The sequence below is a fragment of the Electrophorus electricus genome, chromosome 17 (genome assembly GCF_013358815.1).
Source record: "Electrophorus electricus isolate fEleEle1 chromosome 17, fEleEle1.pri, whole genome shotgun sequence".
NCBI lineage: Eukaryota > Metazoa > Chordata > Actinopteri > Gymnotiformes > Gymnotidae > Electrophorus > Electrophorus electricus.
In genome coordinates, this window is record NC_049551.1 from 18,078,304 (window position 1) to 18,103,060 (window position 24,757).

The 24,757-nt window shown below is 36.4% G+C and overlaps 2 protein-coding genes across 9 annotated transcripts in view; one reads left to right on the forward strand and one right to left on the reverse strand.

Moving 5' to 3' along the window:
* xrcc4 (X-ray repair complementing defective repair in Chinese hamster cells 4) overlaps positions 1–3,202 on the reverse strand; it is a 25,262-nt gene extending 22,060 nt beyond the window's left edge. Inside the window, exons 1-3 of one of the 8 annotated variants that reach the window (XR_003412139.2) lie at positions 2,471–3,010; positions 2,018–2,174; positions 1,736–1,926 (exon numbers count right to left, since the gene is read on the reverse strand). Coding sequence is in view for 7 of the 8 variants with exons in the window: in XM_027031214.2 (XP_026887015.2) it covers positions 1,736–1,926; positions 2,018–2,156 (330 nt within the window). In the remaining variant the exon portion in view is untranslated. The other 7 variants (XM_027031218.2, XM_027031214.2, XM_035535891.1 and 4 more) reach the window with 7 other exon arrangements.
* tmem167a (transmembrane protein 167A) lies at positions 3,167–10,078 on the forward strand. Its single transcript, XM_027031219.2, has 4 exons — positions 3,167–3,249; positions 3,885–3,994; positions 7,906–7,940; positions 8,037–10,078. Exons 1-4 carry the CDS (start codon positions 3,247–3,249, stop codon positions 8,105–8,107), a joined length of 219 nt encoding a protein of 72 aa, XP_026887020.1. The 5' UTR covers positions 3,167–3,246; the 3' UTR covers positions 8,108–10,078.
* Positions 10,079–24,757: the final 14,679 nt, after the last annotated feature.

The window sequence follows — 24,757 nt, forward strand, 5'->3', positions numbered from 1 at the left end:
TTGATACACATACATACAAAATCTTGATATCTTTTACTAACTGATTTAGCAAGAAATGGGATCACCACTGTGGATCAATGGCACTTCCATTACCAAAATACGCACACATCTTTATGGTGATGCTGCTCCTGAAACTGTCTTACTTGATTGGTAGAAATGTAGACCATATGTTGAGTAAATCTAAAATAAAGCAGTGCCTGCATTCACTTCCAGAATAAGATGAAAAATAAGAACATGTTGAGGTTGAACAACGCTGTTGGCAGAAGCACAATGCATTCATTCATATAATTTCATTCATACACATGTTGAGATAATGACTGTCATAAGTGTACTTTTCACACAGTTTTTGTTCTTGTTCTGATGCACATGTCTAGCAAAACTTATGGTTTGGCCTATGGTTTATCACAACCAACCTAAACATCACTTTTTGTGCCTTCCAGTTTAAGCCTTCAACAGGAATTCCTTTGTTCTGAGGGCAGTACAGCAACTCCTCTTACCGGCTCAAAGCCGTAACCACTCTTCACTCAAGAATGAAGTGAATATCTTAGAAAGATTATCTAACATCATAACTATCTTAAAGATAAGTTTCAAAGATGTTTCTTTATGTAGAAAGATGTTTCTACAAGCTTTGGTGGAAATATTTAGTCCAAATGTTATTGGCCAAAGACCGTTGAAGGTCTTTAGATGACATAAAAGTCGAAGGCATCGCACTTGGTTGAGTCTAAGAAAGCTAAACTGCAAATTCTCCAGTATTTTTCCCAGTGAAGGATGAACATGAATTTTTCACACTCATTAAAATAATACAAAAACTGGCAGGATCATTTCATGGGTAAAACATCATTTCCTCTAATTTCTTCCTAAACCATCAACAGATTTCATGCATGTTTTACTCCTGTCCACCTACATAATTAAAGTGTAAAAACTGTTTCGAGAAACAGAAGGTAGGGTTCATGTCTTACTCTAAGGTTGAGGTCTCCACCATGAAAAATGTTGCTTTTGTGAAAGGTGTTGCTTCCTTTTTTCTCTCCATCTTTATTGTTATTGTAACGCGACCTTGAGTCTGTGAAAGGCGCTATATAAATTAAACTATTATTATTATTATTGTTATTTTAGACAGTTCATGTCATCTTATTTAGCTGCAATGAAAACTATCCTAGCATGTCAAACAACTGCTTAACCAACCTTAAACACATATATTTGCAAATGCAAGTGAACCTGTGCATTAAATATCCTCATGGCACACTGAAAGATCACCAAGTAGTATAACACAGACCTAGTCACAAAAACCAAAACTTTCTCAGAAAACACATTTCCCTTAGCTCCCTTTTTCACATTAATTCATGTTTGATCATTTTCATGCTAAAAATTCTATATAGAAAACAGGTCTTGATAGAAAAAATTAAATATTACTGCAGAAATTAAAACAACTAAATCAAAAAAGCAAGAATGCTAATAAAAATGGGCAGTCAACACATTCTGAATCAATTAATGTTGACCAATATCATTTCATAAGGCATGAAACATGAATAAGTATAAAATGAAGTCAACAGGCCTGTGTGCTCGGATCAGACAAAGCAAAACGCAAACCCAAACACAAACCCAGTTGAAGAATTCAATATTACACCATTCTGAAACTAACAGTGTGCACATCTAGATCTGCATGAATCTAAAGATCGAATGTTGCTCCCCTTTACATCTACACCACATTGAGTGCCAACCAAGAGATGCCACTCACCGAGATGTCACTCTCAACTTTGTCATAAAACAGCTGGAGCTTTGGACCACCAGCTTTCTCAGGAGTCAGATGGAAGCTATACTTCTGGGCTGTCTGGCCCTCCTCTGTCAGAGCCAGCTCCAGTTCTTGAACATACCTCTCCCTTGGCATCTCCATCTCCTGAGCCTCCCTGGTTACATCCTCCTCTGAAACTAGAAGCAACACACAATGTCACAGATGTTAAAAAAAGGAATTTAACTCTTTTCAGACAACAAATTGATTCTGTCAGTAACAACAATCTACCTTCACCACTCCATGCAGAGATGCCATCACAGAGAACAACAACAAAGCCAGCTCCCAGATCTTTGGTCCACTCTAACTTGAGGTAGAATGTGCACTCACGTTTAGAAGCAGTAGATATCTGACGCACAGTGACCTTCATAGCAAAAGGTGTACAAACCTAAAATGTATATAAAAAGCTATATTACTCACTATATTCCACCATCTTAAAAATCGTTCTTCCAGAAAAACTTCAATTACACACTTTGTTATCTTTAAAGCGAGAAGGAATCACACATCAAGTCAATCTGTTGTTAAATCTGAGATTTATAGTCTGGTAGTCCACACCAAGTAAATTAATCCATCTATTTTAAACTAGGAAACTAGATTGGGTTAACAAGGATAAACATTTTTAGCTGAATTTGACATTTAGAAAATCCGATGTCCTATAAAAGTGTTTCGGGATCATATTCTTACTTTGTCGCGTGTAGCGGGTTCACAGTTTATCAAGAACACGTAAAACTGAAAAATGTGAAAAGGTGATAGAATTTTTGCTGTCACATACAGGATAAGTATATGCGGTCTGCTGTCACAATAAATCGCGAGTGTAAAAATGGTTACTTTTCAACTACTCTCAGTCACTTTCGGACCTTCCAGTTGCTCTTAAACTAAACAGCATTTGACAAGGAAGGTTCAATTTGCATTAACTGCTTCTAGACCCTTTGTTAAATTAACGTAGTTAACGTTAGGTTAAATCATCGTGATACTACAGTTCAGCCAAACAAAACACAAAGGCAGTTAGATAATTTCAGCGTTGCAAAACACCAATTACTTTTATGTTTGCTATTGTTTAGTGGGTCAGTAGCTACGAATATTACTCTAGTTTAATTTATCGCATAAGAAATGTAAATCTTTGCTAACGTTAGCTATTTACCAGAACTGTTTACAACATTTACTATGCATTTTTACAGGAAATGACGTATCTACTAATGTAGCTAGCTAGAGAGTTAACGCTAACCAAATGATGCAAATACGTTTTAAATAGATCGCAAACATACCGTGAGCGAATTACTGATTAGGCTACACTTCAAAGCTGTTACCTAATATATTTGTTTGGTTCGTATTTGTTTGCAGTCTCGTTTTACCTCTCTGAAAGGTATCTGATGAATTTTCGATTCGCCCGCGAGGCATCCGTACTTTAGTCATTTCCTCGATACACAGGAAGTGTGAGGTGGCTTGGCAGAGCTGTTAAAATGGTAAGGCATGTCGTTTCATCCTTCTTTGCCTAGCGTGTTAAATAGGAAAATCTCGCCATAGTTCATTGTTTCCCTTGGTATTTTTAGCTTATTTCATTTCGCCTGGCATAATGTAGCGATGAAAGATGGTAGAGCTAATAAACAAGCTAGGTTTACACCTTATTGACTTGAATGCTAGCTGGCTATGTCGCTCTCTAGCTAGCTATTAGATTAAAAGTATCACAGATCTCACAATTTCAGGACTCCTCACGTCAGTCCTGATGGATTATTTGCAAGGCATTCCACCTTCTGTAAATCGGGTCCATCAAGTTAATATTGCTCGCTAGCCTACTAGTTGTCGAAAATTGGCTAGTAGTGTCGACACTTTTTTTTTTCTTTTTTTTTTTTTCTTTTCTTTTTTTTTACATCAGTCTGGCAGTGATCAAACATATGTTATTTGTCGAAATCGCAAATTAAATATCGCCTGCTGTATTGTGTCAAGAGCCATTAATCGTCGAATCACATGTTTTGAAATTGTTTGTTTCTGTGACTTTTAGAAATATAAATAAGTATAGGTTGTAATTGTTGTTACACGTGAAACATGGATATAATTAATCAGGTCATATTTTGTTAATAACATGTCTGCTTTCTTGCAGTCTGCCATATTCAACTTCCAGAGTTTACTCACTGTCATCTTACTGCTCATCTGCACGTGTGCATACATCAGAGCACTATCACCAAAATTGCTTGATAAGAACAAAACAGGGTATGTACTTGAAATTGTCTTGAATCCATGTTTTTTTTTTAATATCATGAAAACGATTGATTTAAAATGATCAGTGAGATGACAAACTCCTATTAAACTCTTTGTACATTTTTACTATGATTGATTTTTGTAGGGCTTGTCCATATTCTTTTCAGTTTGAGTAATTTTGTGTCTACAGTGGTCTGAGACCAACCACAATCCAGATTGCAACACCATTTTTTTTACTGTATTATTTATTTTCAGTATCTATTCCTAAATCAACTAAATGATTTCTGTAATATAAGGACTACACAAATTGAGAAAAGTACTGCACTATGATTATATTAAATATTGTAATTGTAAAAAGATTTGCGATATATTAAACAATGGTGACTTCTTTATATGATTCAAATTTTGCATCTATTAGCAACAATAATTACACTTGTTGGATCATGTGAATGCTGTCATTCATTAAACGCTCATCTCTAATGTCTGTGATATCAGTATTACTGTATTGCAATTAAATAATATATGAAAGGTGTGCTGCTATACTGAATATCAGTGCCTTTGACCAAATCAGCCATGCTGACATTCAGTATAACAGTACAATCTCAAGTGTGATATTGCTTTTAAACAACAGGTCTACACCTGCCATTTATTAGTTAACAGTAATAAATAACAACAGCTACTTTGTATCATCTGTGTCGGTGCTGGAAGTGGACCAGTACTCACTGCTATGCATGTCTATACTTTGGTGTACCGTGACCTTTTCTGGTATACTGGCACTTCTCACAAGCCCCATGTACTCTTTTCTGCCATATCCATTTCATGTTCTGAGCAATTCATAATGATCCTAAAGAAACTGCATTACCTAGAGGGCACTATGTGCTGCTCATCTGTTCTTGTTCTCTCTACAAGTCTAATACAAGTAAGACAAGTAGCATTAATTATAGTCTAAGTAATGTTAATGCTAAATAACAATGTTTGCCTGGCTCCAAAAAGGCACAACAGAGTTTCAACCAGAACCAGTACTAAATGCAGGTCAAGAACAGCAAGCTAACGTTAGCGCCATCCTAGCAGTAAGGGGCCTGTTGATGTAGCACCTGAGCTACTGCTACCATGTACAGTGTTAACATCAGTAACATCAATAAAGATTAATGTTGGCCCAACAGATTTTTGTCCAAATACATGTTATAGATATTACATTATTAAATTATTCTGTAGGCTATTATATATGATAATTAATAGTTTTGAATAATGGTTTGAATTAATACATTTGTTGTGATATCTTGTAGTATCTTTTATTCGCTATAGAAATTAAGAATGTAATACTTAATGATTTGCTGATACCAGTCAATATATACATCAGTATGTGAAAATGGGGACTACTGATCTGCTTGTTTATTATATTTATCTGTATCTCCAGTAACTTTATTTCCTCCCCTTCATCCTCTCCTGAGGACCATTCATAATTTAACTGTTATTTGTCAAAATATGTTCATCTTTGCACTGCAAAGTTTGTTGCACTTTAAGATAGATAACAATCATTAATCTACTTAACATTAATAGAACACCCCTGTAAAGTGGGGTGTTGCATGTTAAAAATCCCTGTGCTGCTATACTTTACATCAGCACTACTGGAATGTCTTTTGGTCAATCAAATTACTTGGTCAGAACTAACTGTTCTATGATATAAATTAACAGTCAATATATAGTACAGCCTCATCCACACTTATCTCCAACCGTCAAATAGCAGGAGTGTTTGGAAACTGTTAAGATTCCCTTTATTGATCCCCACGGAAAAACTCGGGTGATACAGCAGCTCCAGCACAGAATAAATTAAAGGTAGAATTACAATTAAATAACTAAAAATAAAAACTATGGGGACCATTACTATATTAAACACAATAGCCCAAGTGCCACCCCATCCCCTAGTGATATTCACTGACTAGTGATATGGAGTGTAATGAAAGTGACGGTGTGAAATAGCAGCAGGTATACAACATGGAGGACTATTGGGACTATGCAACAATGGTTTATGATATTAAAATATTATTAGTATACAATAGTAGTAGAACACTCATTTATGTGTGTGTGTGTATATGTATATATGTGTGTGTGTGTGTATATATATATATATATATATACACACACACACACACACACACATATGTGCTATGTAATAATTAACAAGAAGTCTAGTGCAGTAGAAGTGGGAGAAAGAGACTCAAGTTATTGTATGAGGAGGGTGCTGGTCAGCATGAGGACAGACTGTGTCCTCAGATATTGTAATATAGTCTGATTTCAGACAGACTTTGTCCTCAGCTATTGGTTATATAGTCTGATCGCCGTGGGCACAAAAGAACATCTGAAGCATTCTGTCCTACACTTGGGTTGAAAGAGTCTATGAGTAAATGAACTGCCCAGCTGCCACAGTTCCTCATTGAGAGGGTGGGAGGGATTGTCCAGAATTGCCCTGGATTTTGTCCTTCATTCTCCTCTCACACAGTCTCCAGACTGTCCAGCTCCAGGCCCACCACAGAGCTGCATTTCCTCACCAGCTTTTTCAGTCAGTCAGCCTCTTCAGCCTTGATTCCACCACCCCAATGCACCACTGCAAAAAAGAGGGCACTGGCTACCACACACTAGTAGAATACCTTCAACAATTTATTGCAAACATTGAAAGACCTCAGCCAGAACAGCCTACTCTGTCCCTTCCTATAAATTACATCAGTGTTGTGTTGTCAGTATTCTTCAGATTTTGTCAGTAAAAATGATGTACATTTATGTGATCAATTCTAATAACATAACAAATGCCTTTGTTTATTGCTGATTTCCTTTTTCTATGCAAAAAGGTCCCAGTTTCTATTGTTTGTCTTGGGAAGAATTCCTGAAAGGAACAATAGTTCTAGTTTGAGCAACAAGATGTCTGCCACATGTTTGGACATCAAGTGGTCAGGGAAGGAAATGAAGGGGATTATCATTAGCCAGTGATCTGATCTCTGCAAGCATGATTTTTCCATGATTATTTTTCAAGAATTTTGGGGAATTATAGTAATGATTTTTGCACTCCCTAAATCATTCTACAAACATGGATTGCTGTTTGAGTGTTTTCAGCACCACATAGTTCCCATTTGGCTATCTGATTAATTATTGGAAAGGAAAAAAGAGAGTGAATCTAAAGACAATGTTGTAATAAATCTTTGTTTCATTTCATAAAACAAGTCATTCAACTATGTGGAAATCCCAGTCTGCTCATAGACGGGAGAATTTTTGTTTGTTCTTCCTGTTCATGCCAGATGCCAGGGCCTGTGTTTTTAAAGTTTTCTCCTACACTATTTTGCTTGTCAAGATCTGTTACCTCTTAAAAAACACTCATATAGTCCTGATACCAGTGATTTTGGTGTAGGAAGATGTCTTAAAACCCTCTTGGCATGTAGTACATCAGTAGATGTTAAATGGCTGTGGTGTGCTTCTTTGCTGTTTTTGCCTTTCTTCCTGGTTGTAAAGTAATAGGCTTTTATAAACTTAACAAAATTGTTTCTTATGGAGAGAAAAGAAGCAAAAGACTTAGTCCTTTACCTGTTTGCTATGAGATCTGAATAAAAACTTTCATCTTGGTAGTTTCCCTTTTCTGCGGTTAGAATGGACTGGTGAATGCTGTGTGTACTGGTTGTCTGCTTAAGATTGAATGTTCTGTCAATTCACAGGTCTTTATGCATGCTGATTAATTTGTTATTGAAGGACAGTTTAAGTGGACTGTAAAAGGGAATTTGAGTTCATGTCCACTGTAAGATTGTGTGAATTATTGTTAATTGCAGTTTTTTATTGTAGTCAAAATAAATATATTCACACATCTTTTTAATCAGGATTGATTTTAATGTTGTGTATTGTCACATATAATAAAATGATCTCTTTCTCCCTCCCCCCAGATTTCTTGGGATTTTTTGGAAATGTGCAAGAATAGGTATGTTATGGACTGTCTGAAATTGCCTGAAAATATTACTTTTTTTTTTTTTACTTCAGAATTATGATGATAATGATTTTAACTCCTCTTTTTTAGGTGAACGGAAAAGCCCTTATGTGGCTTGTTGCTGTATTATCATGGCATTCACTATTTTATTTTCAGAGTAGCAGCACATCATGAAAGAACTTTGCAAATGATGACAGACATTGCAATATCTAAGAAGTCTCTTCACCAGGGAATTTGTCAGAATTTGTACTGGATTTTTCCTCATGTTTGGCAGTGCTGGGGTTCTGCTGAAATGTACCATTTATGCATCAGGACTAAAACGCTTTTGAAGTACCATTTTTCATTTCTCTGCCTTGCGGACCTTATTTTAAAACCTGAATTTTTGTTTGTGCCTTATTGCTCCTGTTGTCTCTCCCTGAAATAATTTTGCTAATAACAAATCTGTTGACTTTCTTTCAGCACAAGACGTGTACCTTGCAGATGCACATATGTGCCTTCTGCAGTCACTCTTGTGAATGTATGCATTTCAATCCATTGCTACTCTATACAGTGAAACATCTCTTAGATATACACCATAATTAAAGACTATACCTTCATTTCACCCTTAAAATTCACTTATCTTTGATTAGTGGGCATTCCATTGGGGTGTCAAAACAGGACAAAGGTGTTAGATGATTTTAGATGAGTTTTAGTTTTAGATGATTTTAGTTTTGACACATGCCATTTATTTTGCATCTACAACCAGTATCCCGATTACAACACCTGTTACCCAGTATGGCTTTTGTAGTCACAGCTTAACTGGTACACAGATTCCTTGGTGGTTGTCCTTCCCCAGGAAAAGGACAAATTAATGATGCAGTTTTCTACTATTTCACACACACACGTAGACATATCTAATTTCATTGCTGCCACAGCAACAACTGGCTATGTAAACAGATATGCTATTAAATTTGTTTGAAATGTCAGTTGTTGCTATGGAAGAAAAGAAAGTAGGAAACTCAAATAAAAATTACTTTGAACTTTAGAACCCCATGGAATATTTTTCTAATATACACTGGCTCCTCCTACAAGTTCAGAAGCCGTTTGCTTGCACAGCTGTTGATGGACTTCTGTCCGAAACATCCAGTTTCACTGAAAACCTTGTACTTCACTATGATTTTGAATATCTTTACATCACTTATTGCAGTGTATTATATATATTATATTGGGGGGGGGGGGGGGGATTGTTTTAAAATTTCATTAAATCTATTTGTGTTCCTCAGTAATCTTCCACTTTAGGGTAAATTGTGTATATTTAGAGATCTTCATGTCAGTTATTGAAAATTATGGTTATTGAAAATTACACTCACTTATTCACTCACTCACTTCTGCTTCCTCTGTCGTACCTTTATTAAATAGTTTTGACTAGCTAGTGACACAGAAGGCTAAACAGCCAGACTGAGGGAGGCTATGGCTACTACTTTTATGGCTACTAGCCATAGCCAACTATTTTGCATATTTCTGAAATGCAATAAAATGTGTATTACTAACTGCATTTCATTTTCAAAAATTTGAAAAAAGCAATGATGCCCCAATAACCACTTCAGCAACACACTGATTATCAACCATTCAGCATTAATACCCACAGAGTGCTCTTTGCATCTGCTGTTGTGAACTGATTTCATCCTGCAGCTTTTGGAAGAATCCAAACCCATAGAGAAAGAAGCGGGGGAGGGGGGGGGGGGGGATGTGACTTTCAGCGATATGGCCTGTGACATAATTAGAAGAATATATTTGAGTCATGATATAAAATGAACATAAGTACAAAACTACAAAAATAGTAATAAAATGAAAATATCAAAAATAAGATGGCAAAAATGTGAACATCTCCCCCTCCCTCCCACATGTCAGATTAAAGCTATAGTAAATTTTGTTCGGATCTTTAAATGGTCTACTAATTTCTGCAGTATAGGATGTCAGCTATCAGTGTGTTATGTTCAAGGAAAACCAACTTGAAATGTGTATATATCTGTCTGCACACAAAATTAATGTGTTTGTTTTAAAAGTAGTGGTTGATATTCACTTTAAGACTTTAGAAACATTATCATGACTGAATGGAAATTACACTGAATAAAAGGTTGGTCACGGATTCACCAAGGTCTGAAATACTTTTTAGTACTTATTGTAAGAAGTTGCTCAAGTGCAGGAAGGATAACAAAATCCTATTCAGCTTAAACCCTTGCTATTTTTCATAAATATGATTACTATTGGGGAAATATGACCTTAGCCTTAAAAAAACAAAAACTTAAGCAATGGTTTGCAAGTATTTAAAGATTTTAAAAGAAAATATTCTTCAGGACACGTGTCACTGAGATGTCCTTATATTTAGACTTTCTTCACTCAGATTAACATGAAAATCAACAAAGTGTTGTGGTACATAATACAGTAATTGACATGGGTAGTTTGAATGGGTTTGAGGACTACAAAATGGTTAAGTAGCACTCTTTGAATCACAGATCCTTTCTATTTACTAATCAGCTATCATGAATCATAGAATCATTCAATGCCCAGTATCCTCATAATTCCTTATGAGTAAATTTACACAATGCATTGTATTTGAGCAAATATGAAGGATCGGTTTGCAAAGATGAATACCAGTAGACATACAGTCACACCGAATAAGACATTAAGTAAATCTGTAACATTACAGTGACTATAAGATATAGTCAAAAAAGGACCTCAGAATAAAAAGTAAGTGACCCCAATAAAACAGGGCCTAATAAATAGGAAATGGATCATTATGTAATAGTTAATTATCCATTATTTGTAATTTAAAGGTTTATAGACATTCATAAATTTAGGTAGGAGTGTATGTGTGTGTGTGTGTGTGTGTGTGTGTCTGCGCGTGGGGGGGGGGGGGTGTTGGGGTTGTCTTTTTTTATTGCATCCACTGCCATCCCTCCTCAAATGGAGCTTTGGCTGTAGCATGGTTTTCATTGATTATAACAGCTAGAGATGGAGTGCTAGGTTTACTTGTAACCCAAATTCACACTCATACAAACAAACCCTGGAACCAGTTTGGAGGCTCAGAGGAAGAGGTACAAAGAACTACAGCATCCAAGTATCTCTGAGTAGAACAAATGGACAGATATACAAGTTCATGTTTAGTAATTCAAATAAACCAAGTAAAGAATATAAATAGTTATATAATTTTAACAATTATTAATAAACTATTATATAATTATTAAATTCCTAAATTACTATGTAATAGGGCTATTGCTAAATTGAAGGTTAAAGTACACACAGAACACAGATCAGCAAAAATACTTTTTTTTTAAATAAAATGAATTCATTTTAAAATTACATGACAAATGTTAATGTGATTCTGTGATGATGGTGGAAGTACACTGTGAAAATTAAAAACATATTTAGGTTCTTATGTTACCCTGCCTTCCTGGAACTGCTGAGACTGCACTAAACAGTTGGGACATTCAAACCTGGAATGACTAAGACTCTGTCTCTGTTCCTTTTTCCACTTTGACAGAAGCTTTACTGAAAAGATGAAACTTAACACTATTCTAAATAGAAACAAGATTAGAGAAATATTTTATCAGATCAACTTGAAGGACTATCATACAGTTTGTACATACAGTAAAATGTGCTTATTTAAGTAAGTTTTCTTTTTTTCTTTTGGCTTTTTTTTTTGGTCAATGGCCCATTCATCACTCATGACTGATGGGTTCTAGAAACTAATAAAGAAGAAAAAATCAAGTTATTAATCAGGAAAACCACCATTAATGTTTATTAAAGCTGATCAACAGTCTGCCATGAATGTTTATTAACTGTGTATTCAGAAACTTTAAGATTACAGTATTGTCTTATTTTATAGCAGACTATTGATCATCTTTAAAGAGGATGCCAAGTTGAAAACTTGAACACTTAAGAACTCATCAAAAGAGGCAGTGAAGGGTAAGAAAAAACTGAGTCATTAGGGATGTATAAGATGCTTTTGTGCTAAATTGAAAACAGGGCATATGGTAGAGCATGCTGTTATGAATAGATCCTCTGTGCCTTTGTTATGTAATCCAACCCCCTGCATATTAAATGTTTGTAGAATTGCATAATAAACATCTTTTGCATTGATTTCTTTGTTGGGCAGTTTGCTTGCTCCATTGGCACACAAGTAACTAAAGTGCCCATGGGCATAATTGAGTGGTCTACTCTCAGTCACCAGATCCACTGTTAGAACATGCTGCCAGAGGGGAATCATGAATGATTCTGCAAAATGATTTCAAGCTGTTGTGTGTGAACGCCACTATTGTCTATTACCAAGTATGAACTCCACTACATGCTCTATTACCAAGTGTGAACCCCACTAAATTCTTTGGTACCAAGCATTAAAATACAAGAAAAAAGCTAGTACCTCATCCTCTTTAAGGGTGTTGCCAAAGAATTTGTCGGAGGCCAGTATCAGTGATGCTGACATTGCACCAATCTAGTCAAGTCATGAGTCAAGAAGTCATTATCAAAAAAAAAACAAAAACTAAATGTCTTAATGTGCACAATATATATATGCATTTATAGTTAGGAAGCACATATTTCCAATAAAAAATGTTTTGAAAAATAATGCAGTTATCCAAGAGGACAGATATGACTGGAGTCATTTTCATGTGTTCTTCATGTGTTTCCTGTAAGGGTTCACATTTGAGCAGACATTGAAACCTGGACATTACTCATGAGATCTACGAAGAACAAATAAACCAAATCTTGTTAAACATGTGTAAACCATGTTCATCTATCTATCCATCTTCATTCATAATAGAGGCTTTATCAGTGGATAGTTTAAAATTTCATCCATCTGTTCTGCTGTTCCTGAATAGGTACTTTGGGCTTCTTTCAGTTATATGTTGTAGATTCAGATTTATTAATGTAGACTGAGCAGACTGAGCTCTACTGAATGTTTTTTAAATGATTGCAGCTGTATTGCTTAAAGTGAACAGATTTATAAAATAGTAAATAACAGCCAGGAGGGCCATCTTTATTAACTGTTAAACTGAAGGTCACTCAGTTTGGCAAAACAAAGAGCACAAATAAATCTTACTCTAAAAGTGGACATCCCCACTGCACAAACTCATGTTATCTCTGGTTGTTTTTCAAATGTAATTTATCTCCACATTAACACAAAAGCAACGGTGTTACCAGTCTCTTCAGACATGAGTTAAAGAATGAAAAGGTACGTAATCACTGTTGACTCTTAGTACATTAGAGCACAAATGAGACAAGGGACAATGTTAGATAATTTCCTTTAGTTTGAGAAGAAGTTCAAAGGAAAGTTTTAAAAAAAAAGGCAGTGGCTTTCCCTTGGTGACTAATTATGTGCACCTGTAAAAGTTTAGGTTGTTCTGTCATACCATACAGATATACTTTAAAGTCATGCTGAGGTTTTTTTTTTAGGTTTATATACATGGTGCACATGTTACAATAATTGGCTAAAAGTCAAAAGAAATATGTATTGTGAATTAAATACTCTGAGAAGGCTATGAGGAGGTGAGGTAGCACACCCATGGAGATGACCTGTGATGCATGAAGCCTGTTTTAGATGACTCATCATTGTGCATCAGAGAAAACCATGGAAGAAGGGAAGAAGGGCTTTTGGAAAAAGACTGTAAAGTTGAATTATTGCCATCTTATGTTTCAAGGAAACAAGCAAATCATGCCAATTCTCAAATAGGAAGCAGCTGAATGTAAAGACCATTATAGGGCCTTCAAATAAATGAAAGCCAAATAAGATGTGCCTGATGCATACCTGGACAGATTTCAGTCAGTTAAAATTAAAAGTGACCCTCCAATGCTCCACTCTATCCATGTAACATATAACTGTAAATAACTGTAAATATAACTGTAAATATGTCAATTACAAGATGGGACTGTACATTCTGTACATTGTGTACATACATATATACATCATATATACATTGTACATTGTGTATATAAACATAATATACATATATTGTACATACATTGTTAATATATTTTTGTATATATATAGAATATATATTTCTCTATGCACTCCTGTTTTTCTTTTTCCTCAGTTTGGACAGAGCACTCAACCATTTCACTGCGAGTTATACTGTGTATGACTATGTATGTGACAAATAAACCAAACTTAAACTTAAACAAACTTATCTACACAAAAGCATAGTGCCATCCAGGTAGACTGAGAAAGAAGTCTTAATTGTGATGTTTGCTGAATATTTAAATTTAAGTTTCGCAACATGATTAAGCTAAATTTAAATCAAGTACTAGGCTTCATGTTATAATGTGCAGTGATGTAACATATATAACATTAACAGTCATAGCTATTTAGAACTATATAGAACAGACTGTTCATTCATTTTATGCTAACTGAATAAAAACAGTAGATGAACACAGTTTAATATGGAGTAGCGAAGTTCAAAGACTTCTCAATGAGAATCTCGAAAAACACATATGATTGAGCCTTAAGGTATGTATGTATGGTGAGATCCACTTTAGGTGGCCTAGCTATGTACACATCCTAAAAACTGCTCATATGAATTGAGGCCTCTGTCACCACACCAGATTCACTCCATATGGGACTACTTTACTATCCTGTGAGCCAAACCTAAGGGGGCATTTTAACAAGTGCAGCATGAGGCTCTCTCCACACATTCAGAACTGCTTTCCCAAGCAGAGACCAAACTGTAGGGTTAAAATGCATCAGCGTGTGAACCTTACAGCAATTGATTTACCTTTTTTAAAGCTAACACTACTCTTAGAATTTTTTTTTTTAAAACTACCAACTTGGATCAATTTTAACACAATACATACAATATAGTTAGGCCTTAATGAAAGCCATATGCATGGACTGAAAACCCAGAGAAAAAGAAAGCACAAGCAAGAGAAAGGCAGTCTGGCAGTGCATTTGGAGCCTTCAAGACTTTGCATCATCTGTGACGCAGGGCTCCTTTCTGGTTCTCCTTGGGGTTTTACCTCTTTCAGAAAATTGTAGTCATTAGTTTGACTTACTATAGTTTCACACAGTTGTCAATGTGCCTCATTAACGTGATAAAAGGTTCAAGTTTTAAGGAAGTAAAATGCCCCGATAACCACTGAATTAAGTATTTTGAAGTCTTCCACCCCTACAACCATGCCCATGTAAGCCTTCATGTGAAACTCTGATATATACTCTCTAGCCAATATTATTAGACAGAAAACTTAAAGAAATGTATTGCATTTTGTGGTTTTGCTAAACTATACATTGTACACTACATAACTATCCAGATAAAGGCTATAAGGCCATCTGCTGATCCAGGACTCTGGACTCAGCTCCTGTTGTTATGCTACTTTCTTCCATCAGAGCAACTCTGTTTCACTTGGCACTGCAGACATCTCAACATAGTTGGGGAAGCCATTGTTAAAGCCCATTATAAAGGGAAACAATGTGCCATTTCTTCATCAAATCCAGGAAAAGCATTTGGTTGACTTTAACACAAAGACCGCAGACTGACTAAATAAACTAAAGGACTTCTATTTCCATGACCGTAAATAAGCGCAGACAGTTATGGTATGTTCTCATTTACTACCTACTACTCAGAAATCTGCAGATTCATGAAACATTTCAGTGGACTCAAACAACTGCTAGCTCAGTTCCTTGTACTGTAACATAAAGGCACAAAACAAAACAGACACCACCAACCAGTGCATGCAGGATGATCATTTAATATGTTGTCTACGAATTCTACAATTACTGACCAAGATTTTAATAAGCATTTAAGCATTAATGATACTATGTCTCATCAGAGCCAGTGAATTTCAACTTCAGTGTTTATTTTGAGTCATCACAATTCTGAACGATTTAAGAATTTAGTAAAACAGCATCAGAAACCTAATAAATGTACTCATATATTTGTACTTATAAATTGCTATATTTCTTGTGGTCTGTAAATATTTTTCTGTTCCACATGAAGGATAGTATGCTTTATACATCAACATAGGACCAAGTCCACATTAATGTATAGTTTAAGAAGCAACCACATTCACTTTAGAAAGCCAAAGAAAATGTAACTATTTAGCATCAACGTAAATGATGCACATAACATTTAGATCAGAACATTTGATTTAAAGCTAGGATTACTAAAATTAGATCTCTAAGCTCTAAAGAGCTGATGAAAGAGATGAAGAGATGAAAAATGATCATAAATGATAAGTCATCACTGATCATACATTTAATGTACTCTGTCTAACAGAAACCTGGATCAAGCCAAATGAGTATATAGCTTTAAATGAAGTTTGTTTTTCTGCCTACAGCTATGTACACTGCTCTTGTTTAACTGGCCATGGAGGCGGCATTGCAGTTATTTATTCTGACACATTAGGCATAAACCAGAAAGCTGGTAATGATTTAAAATCCTATTAAATTATTTTTATTAACATAAATGTTGTAGCCGACAAAACAAGTCTATGTGTATTTTTCACTAATTAGAATTTACAAGTCAGCCTATGCTGTAGCTAACAAAACAAGTCTAGGTGTATTTTTCACTAATTAGAATTTACAAGTCAGACTATTATGAATTTCTTAATGAGTTTGTAGATTTCCTCTCTAATCTAGTTATTTTGTTAAAAGGAGCTATCATCAGATATTTCAATATTAACTTTCATCATCCTCAATCAACATTTAGTTTTGTACTAGAATCAGTTAGTGTGTGAGAGAACCCACACATTAAAGGTGGACATATGCTTGATTTAATACTGATGTATGGCATAGACATTGAAAATATCCTACCCCAGTCTGATGTCATCTTAGACCACTCTATTAATTCATTTGAACTGTGTATCAGTCACAATATAGTACATATGCATTAATATAGTCCACCTTGCTTTATTGCAAATCTTCCAGATTTAGCAGTTCTCACTAGAATACCCTCTGTAAGTGCTTGCAGGTAAGCACAAAGTGATGTGAGGGGTCAGATGCAAGTGCAGATGGATTTTATTAAATAACAAAGCACAAACATAAACACGAATCAGGGAGATACACACAATGTAATAAATAAGGCTAACAAAGATAATGAAGGCTAGGGCACAGAACATCACAAACCAAACATAGCAAACAAACTAAACAAACCAAACATTAGCCTACCTTTAGTAGGCACTATAAAGGAATACCAAATCAGTAGCCGCAAGGCCGCACAGATGAAACCGTTCTTTGTGAAGTAGCAATTCCACCTTATTCTTTTTCTCATCTCTAATGCTGCACTAAAAATGGATTATTCAGGTAACCACTCCCCTCTAGGTATAGAATGTTCCATTACAGCAATAAAGGTTAAAAGCAAACTAACAGTTTAAAAGATTTTTTCGAGATATGTATACTGTGTACAATGTCTCATGAGTATTTACATGTCTAAACTGGTCAGTATATACATTTTCATTGTCAATTTGTGCACATGCAGTCTCTTTTCTTTTACAGGTTCCCCTGTCTGCAAGGATGGCTGTGGTACAACCCAACCTCCTAACAGTACGCGCACCTGCTGGTCGATCTCTTTTCTTTGGCATAGAATGCAACTCACCATTCACATTACACAGACACGGAGTGTTACAGTGTCCGTGGTAATGGGACTGTGTACATGTCCTCATCACATCATGCTCATACTTTAAAAGAGAACACTCGAAAGACAAAATGCAAATGCTCATAGCCTGGGCATAACTTTGGACAACCAGTTGTCATTCTCAACTCATGTTTCAAATCTGACCCTGTCTTGCAGATTTCTCCTTTGTAGCATATGAAGGATTTGGTGATTTCTCTCGCACGAAGCTGCCCAGGTACTTGTGCAGTCTAATTCTGCTGCTGCGCTCCCTTCATTGGCTTTCAGTAGCTGCCTGCATCAAATTTAAAACCTTGATGCCTGCCTACAAAGCCAAAAATGGACCATTCCCTCCCTACATGTCAATGGTCAAAGCCCAATCCAACCTCAAGTACTTCAAACCTCAATTACGGCTCAGCTGGAAATAAGGCTCATGGAGACTATTCTCTGTCCTGGCTCCCAGATGGTGGAACAAACTTCCACTAGCCGTCCGGACAACAGAGTCCCTTGCAGTCTTCAAACACCCAACTATTTGTGGAATATTTAAATGACCACTGATCCTGTTCCTATATCGACTAAATGAAACTCTTATAAACTAGTACTTATTGTAGGGTATTGTGTATTGCACTTATTGTTGTCTGTTATAGAGCTTATGTGTTTTGCACTTCTAGGCATTAGCATTGTGATGGTTACCCTGTCTTGTGTCTGTTTTGCTTTACTTCCTTGTTGTGGTTTTGTTCCTTAATTTTGTTTTCTCCACCCCTCATGAGTTTCACCTGTGTCTTGTTTAGTTCTCATTAGCCCATGTGCTTAATCCTTATGTTTGCCTAAGTGTGTTGCTAGTCATGGTGTTAATCCTAGCCTCCATTTGTAATTCTTACCTCGTTATTCTCCTGCCTGTTTTGTTAATCACTAGTGATAGTTAAGTGGTCTTATCATTGCTTGTGTTTTTATTATAGCCTGCTTCCTCCTTTTCATCGTGTTTTGTTTATGATCTATTCTCGTACTCTACACATAACCCTGGACTGTTCTATTAATTATGATTCATGATTTGCCCATCATTAATCCTGCTCTTCTCAGGATATGCATCTGTCTCCTAACCGCTCAATGTTACAGTGAGCATAAATGATAACTTAAGCTTACACTAAGGTTAGATTTGGTGTCCCACAAGAATCTGTTTTAGGGCCCCTGCTTTTTCCTTTATATATGCTACCTTTAGGTGAAAAGATTTATAAACACTAGTTGCCACTGCTATGCGGATGACATCACAATTAAGCTTAATATTATTGTGCAATGTGTAAAGGACATTAAACACTGGATGTTGAAAAACCTTCTCTTACTTAATGCTCACAAAACATTAGGTTGCTAGTAGGCCCACATGCAGCAATGAGTAAGCTCCCTGAATTTGTAATAAACTTGGGATGGTCTCCCAATTACACAATGTTTAATGGTTAAAGATCTAGGTGTAATTATGGACCCCAGTCTCTTGTTTGAAGCTCATGTAAATAATATTTCTCAGACAGCCTTTTTCTACCTCAGGAACATTGCAAAGGTTAGATATATTAGATTAGATATTATTAGATTAGATATCTAATCTAATAGATATTAGATAAATACTATCATTAGATGATCTTGAAAAATAAGTCCATGCATTTATCACTTCCAGAATAGATTATTCTATGTAGTTGTACCAGTAAGTGTATAACACTTCAGATAGTTCAAAATACAGCAGCCAGAGTTCTTACTAGAACTAGAAAGTTTAATTATATTACTCCTATTTTAGCTACACTGCATTGGCTCCCAATTCTTTCATTGTTTCTAAATTACTTCTAAAGACATACAAAGCACTGAATGGTTTTGCCCATTCTTGTCTAATACCTTAGTGAATTCCTGGTGTATTATGATCTGCCACATCTTAGATCATAAGGTGCATATTTAAGGCTGGGCTGAAAATCTATTTCTTTAAACAAGCATTTTATGTAAGTAAAAGTATAGATCTAAGGGTCCATGGGCATTGAGAGTTACAGTAAACCAGGATGTGATGCTGTCACTTAACCTCTTTTTGTCTGAGAGCAGCAGGTTGTTGATGTTCCAGGGAGCCCTCATGTATGTTATCTTCTGCCTCTATCATTTTAGCTGTACTGCCATACCTAGATCTGCCAGAGTCCATCCTTGTACTTTATATACCCCTATTTTACACACTTTAGCATTTGACTATGCTTAACAATCTATCCTCTCTCTCTTCCAAGATACATTTATTCTTGGTGTCAAGTTGTTGCTGAGCCTCGACCCATCTCAGCTGCTGTGGTTTCTCCCACCCCCCCACCTACCAGTCACTTCTTCTCTGCCCTGAACAGCTGTTCCTGGGTCATTCCTTAGCCAGATGGGTTTCTGATACACCTCATTTTATAAACCCACACTAGGACTAGGTAACCTGGAATAGACTATTGCTAACTTGTTGCTATTACTTATTTTGTTCTTTGTTTATATTGTTGCTGTTGTTGTGTCCATTGTTGGCCAGAGGAGGATGGGCCCCCTTTGAGTCTTGGTTCCTCTCAAGGTTTCACCCTCATGCTCCAGGGAGTTTTTCCTTGCCATTGTCGCCCTTGTCTTGCTCACTAGGGGCTTGGACTCGGAAATGTGTAAGGCTACATTGTGACAACAGCTGTTGTGAAAAGTGCTATATAAATAAACTTGATTTTGACTTGTTCCTCTTCAAAGGCTGGCACTATGTAAACTCTGAAAACAGCATAAAATAGTAACATGAAGTTGCTAATAGGACATTGTCAAAGGTCCCACAAAAAACACATGTGCATTTCAACGTGTAGTATTAGGATATGTAAAATGGCAAGAAAAGGAATGTGAACTCTTTGAAATTACCTGCATTTATGCATAAAAGCATCTTAAAATTGTAACGCTGTCCCAAGTGCCACAAGGCACGGTACAGAACACACAGACTTCCTCGACAGTGACAGTGATGTTTATTAACACACAACACAGACATTAACGGTGGCACTCACATGTAACATTTACGAGCAACACGACTCTACACTTAATACATAACAAAGCTAACTAAAAGGCAACGGAAGATGATACAAACAGGCATAACAGCTAAACAGACGTTTTAACATTACAGGGCGACAATAACCAATGGGGATCATACACTGACAAGGGTTTAAGTAGACAGACTAACATTAATCCCTGTCCAGGTGTACGCAATCCCCAGGGGGGCGTAGTTACAAATGACACGTGAGTCCCCCTGCACGCTGTGGGCCGTACCACGTGACTCGTGGGGGAGGAGCGTTCCATGACAAAAATATCATCTGGTCTTCATCTAAAATACAATAAAGATCAATGACAGTCTGACAGTCTGTTTTAACTAATAACACAAAAATATATTGTTCTTGTCCATGTTGAATACATCATGCAAACATTCACAATGTTGGTTGGAAACATATGTGAATCCCTAGGCTAATAGCTTCAACCAAAGATAAATGGAATCAAGGGTTTGTAAACCTGCAGTCAGAGCTCAGACCTTAATCCAATAGATGCCATGAAATGACCTAAAGAGAGCCACTGACAACAACATGAAGAGTATGAAGTGAAGCAATTATGTATGAAAGAAACATTCAAAACTTCCTCTTGAACATTGTGCAGGTCTGATCTGCAGATAGCAGAAGCACTTGCTTGAGGTTATTGCAGGCAAAGGAGGTTCAATCAGTTATTAAATGACTTCATCCACCTGTAATGTGAAAGTGTAATTGGTATGCACAACGAACACATATGATCATAACTGTTTGTGTATTATTAGCTTTAGCACATTGTGCTTTTCTATACTTGTGACTGATAAGCAACACATTTTATGAAGAATTTGATAGAAAAGTAGGCAATTCCAAAGGGTTCAAATACTTTTTCCTGCCACTGCGTTTGTGTGTATATGTAGCTCTAGGAGATGAAACTGAATTGTGTACCACAATGCAAACTACTACATCTATGACCACAGTACACTGCTATAACTTTATAATAAGATTTCAGGGAGTAACTGTAGTGTATTCTAGTTAGAGATATTATTTTATAATAGCACTTCATTGAAAACAAAGAAAAATAGCAAAAGCAATCTCTCTAGTTAAATTATACTGTAACCCATTTTGTTTGTATTCATGCACTTGCATGTGAGCTATTGTGCCTAGGCAGTCCCTTTCATTATCTGTGTATTTACTTTTCATACTTCCTAGTTCTTAGGCACTATCCATATTTCATCAATGCATGAATAATACAATTCAGATAGCTTGTACAGACTATACATAGCCTATAGTTTGAAATAGTTTACATTTCATTATTACAAAAAAACATTTACATTTTAAGGATTTGACAGATGCAGTTATCTAGATCAACTTACATATTTATTTATTATAGCAGGATGTATTCTCCCTGGGAATCAAACCCATGATCATGTTGTTGGCACCTTGCACTACTAGGTGAGCTAAACAAAATCAACTCCAACTCCACTTCTAATGGGTATATGGGTAATATTATCTAATTAGATAATGGAGGGTATCTAAGTTGTTAACAAAAAAAAAAAATCATTTTTTAATGCTGGTTACTTTGCTGGTTACTTCCTTAATTTACCTCTGACAACAGGTATGTTGAGTCTCCTTTCTACTATCCTCTTCTATAATTGATTGTTTTCCAAGTCCAATAAAGCAGCCTCTTTGGTTCAATATTACTGACAAATATTCACTGTTACTAATATTAGTCTGCATATTAGTATACCAAATTCACATTTCAAATTAATGAGCCCTTTGGTGTTAGTATATACATGATGAAGGTGCCTTTTTGCACCAGAGTCTGAAATTAAATTCTATTTGTTAGAGAGCAAATGTGGAGCAAAAAAACCCCAAATAGTTTAAGCCTGAAAAACAAACATCCATATGATGTCTGATTGGATGTCTCATTAACATTTGGTCTGGTGAGGTGAGACAATCATCAATAACCTGATTAATAAATAATAACAATAAATATGAATTAAATTATAACAGAAATATGAATTTAAACAAGAAATGAATTTATTTATAAAGAATGCAGAGCCTTGGTATTGCTTTCTAACACAGAGAGAAAAAGAGAGGGCGAGCGAGGAAGAGAAGTGGAAAGTATGTGAGAATTTACAGAAGAAGAGTAAAGGTGAACATTACATTTAGGCACAATAGTTGAGGGCAGATAGAAATTGTTTTTCGAAACAAGGAGTCAGGCCAGTTATCCTAGCAACCAAGGTAGAGTATAAGACATGATGAAGACATCTGAGCACTTTAGAAAATGGGCCTTGTGATGGGCAAAAAAACCCAAAAACATCTTTATATTGTTAATTGAAGTGGGGAAAATTCCAGTCTTACCCATTTTTGTGTGCGACAGTCAGAGGTAAGGCAGGAAAGTGTTTGGGGCCCCAGGTCAGTGGGGAGCCCCTGTGAGCTGACAAACTTTAAACTACAGCAGTGGCATTGTGCAAAGTTTGCAATGACAATATGAGAACTGAATTCCATATTTTTTTGCCTAGGGCCACAACACACTCCAGAATTGCCAATGTTGATAGTGTATTCATCACCTGGGTTCAGCAAAATACTATCTTCTGTGAATATGACTTATCGACTGTATGATGTAGATTAATATACTTGAGTAAGAATCATCAATCCTTTAGAAACTACATATGGTGTATAGGCATATACAAAGGAAGAAAGGTAAGAGAATGAGGCAAATGTACAGGTGGTGAGGTTAGCACTGAATCAGTACATCAAATCAGAAACTTTGGTCCAATCAGATGGTGGGGGTGTATACATGCACTGGGAAGAACACCTGCAGGGCCGTCATGGTGGGGCTAGATGTGGAAACTGGCAGGCATTAGCACACCCAATAATCTTCCCTTGGTGTGTGAAATCCCTCATCATCAGGGACATATTGGTAACCTAAATGCCATTCATCATGGGCGCCACCAAAACAGAGAGGGTCAGTAATAACAGGGGATGCCTTAAGGTTCAACCTGGACACAATACACCAAACAAAACATCTCCTCTTTTCATATGGGCCTTGAAAGACAGCTGCAGAACAGATGATGCAGGCGGAACAGGTTTAATCTGTTGCAGATGGATCCATCAATTTTACCAGGCTCTAACTCTGCTATCAATGACTTATGCGTGGTCAGCAGAACTGTACATGGCCCCTTGTAAGCTGATTCTGCAGAAGATCGTAATCAGCTTTATCTACTAGCACCTGGTCACCTCTGTTCAGAGGATAGTGAGCATTTAAAAATTTTATTGTGAGTTTCGCAGATCTTTCAAAGCATTGGAACTAATGGCAGAGAAATTAATGTGTCAAAGGCATTTAGTGAGTAAGGCCAGATAATCAATCAAAAGATGGGCAAAGGGGCCTGAGGAATTGCTCTTACTCAGAAGAGCTTCAAAGGGCAGCAGCATAGGCTTACCTATGCAAATCTCAAAAGGGAACAGCCCAAAGAAGTGTGGGGCTAGGACTGTATCGACATCAAGACAGTGGTTATATGCTGAACCTAACTTTGTCCAAGGGCTGTGATGATCCTGAAGGGCTGTTATGATGGATTTGTTCTATGAATCCACCAGTAATAATAATATTACGTTTATAGCAACTTTCACAGACTCAAGGTCGCTTTACAATGACAAAGCTGGAGAGAAAAAAGAGCCATTGACACAATCAACACATGAATTAACAAATAGAGATGTTGAAGAGAAATGCTGAGATAAGACATATGTTTTAAGTTGTGATTTGAAAGAGTAAAGTGAAGAGCAGAAATAGAGAGATTGAAGTAAAGTGTTCCATAATTCTAGGGCCTTGACACTAAAGGATCTGCCTCCTACAGAGACCAATCTAAACTTGGGGATGGAAAGGAGACCTGTATCAGAGGACCGATGTGTACGGATGGGTCAGTATGAGTGTAGGAGTTCAGCTAAGTAGGGAGGTGCAAGTCGGTGCAGACCTTTGAATGTAAGGAGGAGTATTTCAAATGCGTTCAGGGACAGGGAACTGGTGTAAGTGATGTAGACTAGAGGTGATGTGGACTGATTTTCTTATATGAAGGAGGATACGCCCGGCTGAGTTTTGGACATACTTAACTGAGTGGATGGGTTTTTTTGGGATGCCAGTGAAGAGTTACAGTAGTCAAGACAGGTGGTGACAAAGGCATGAAAATATTTATGTCAGGGCAAAAGG

Bases quoted from the DNA above. Each gene is read 5' to 3' on its own strand.
- tmem167a (XM_027031219.2), top strand. The intron at 3,995-7,905 runs GTATGTACTTGA...CCCTCCCCCCAG, and splicing joins CTTGATAAGAACAAAACAGG to ATTTCTTGGGATTTTTTGGA. The intron at 7,941-8,036 runs GTATGTTATGGA...CCTCTTTTTTAG, and splicing joins TTGGAAATGTGCAAGAATAG to GTGAACGGAAAAGCCCTTAT.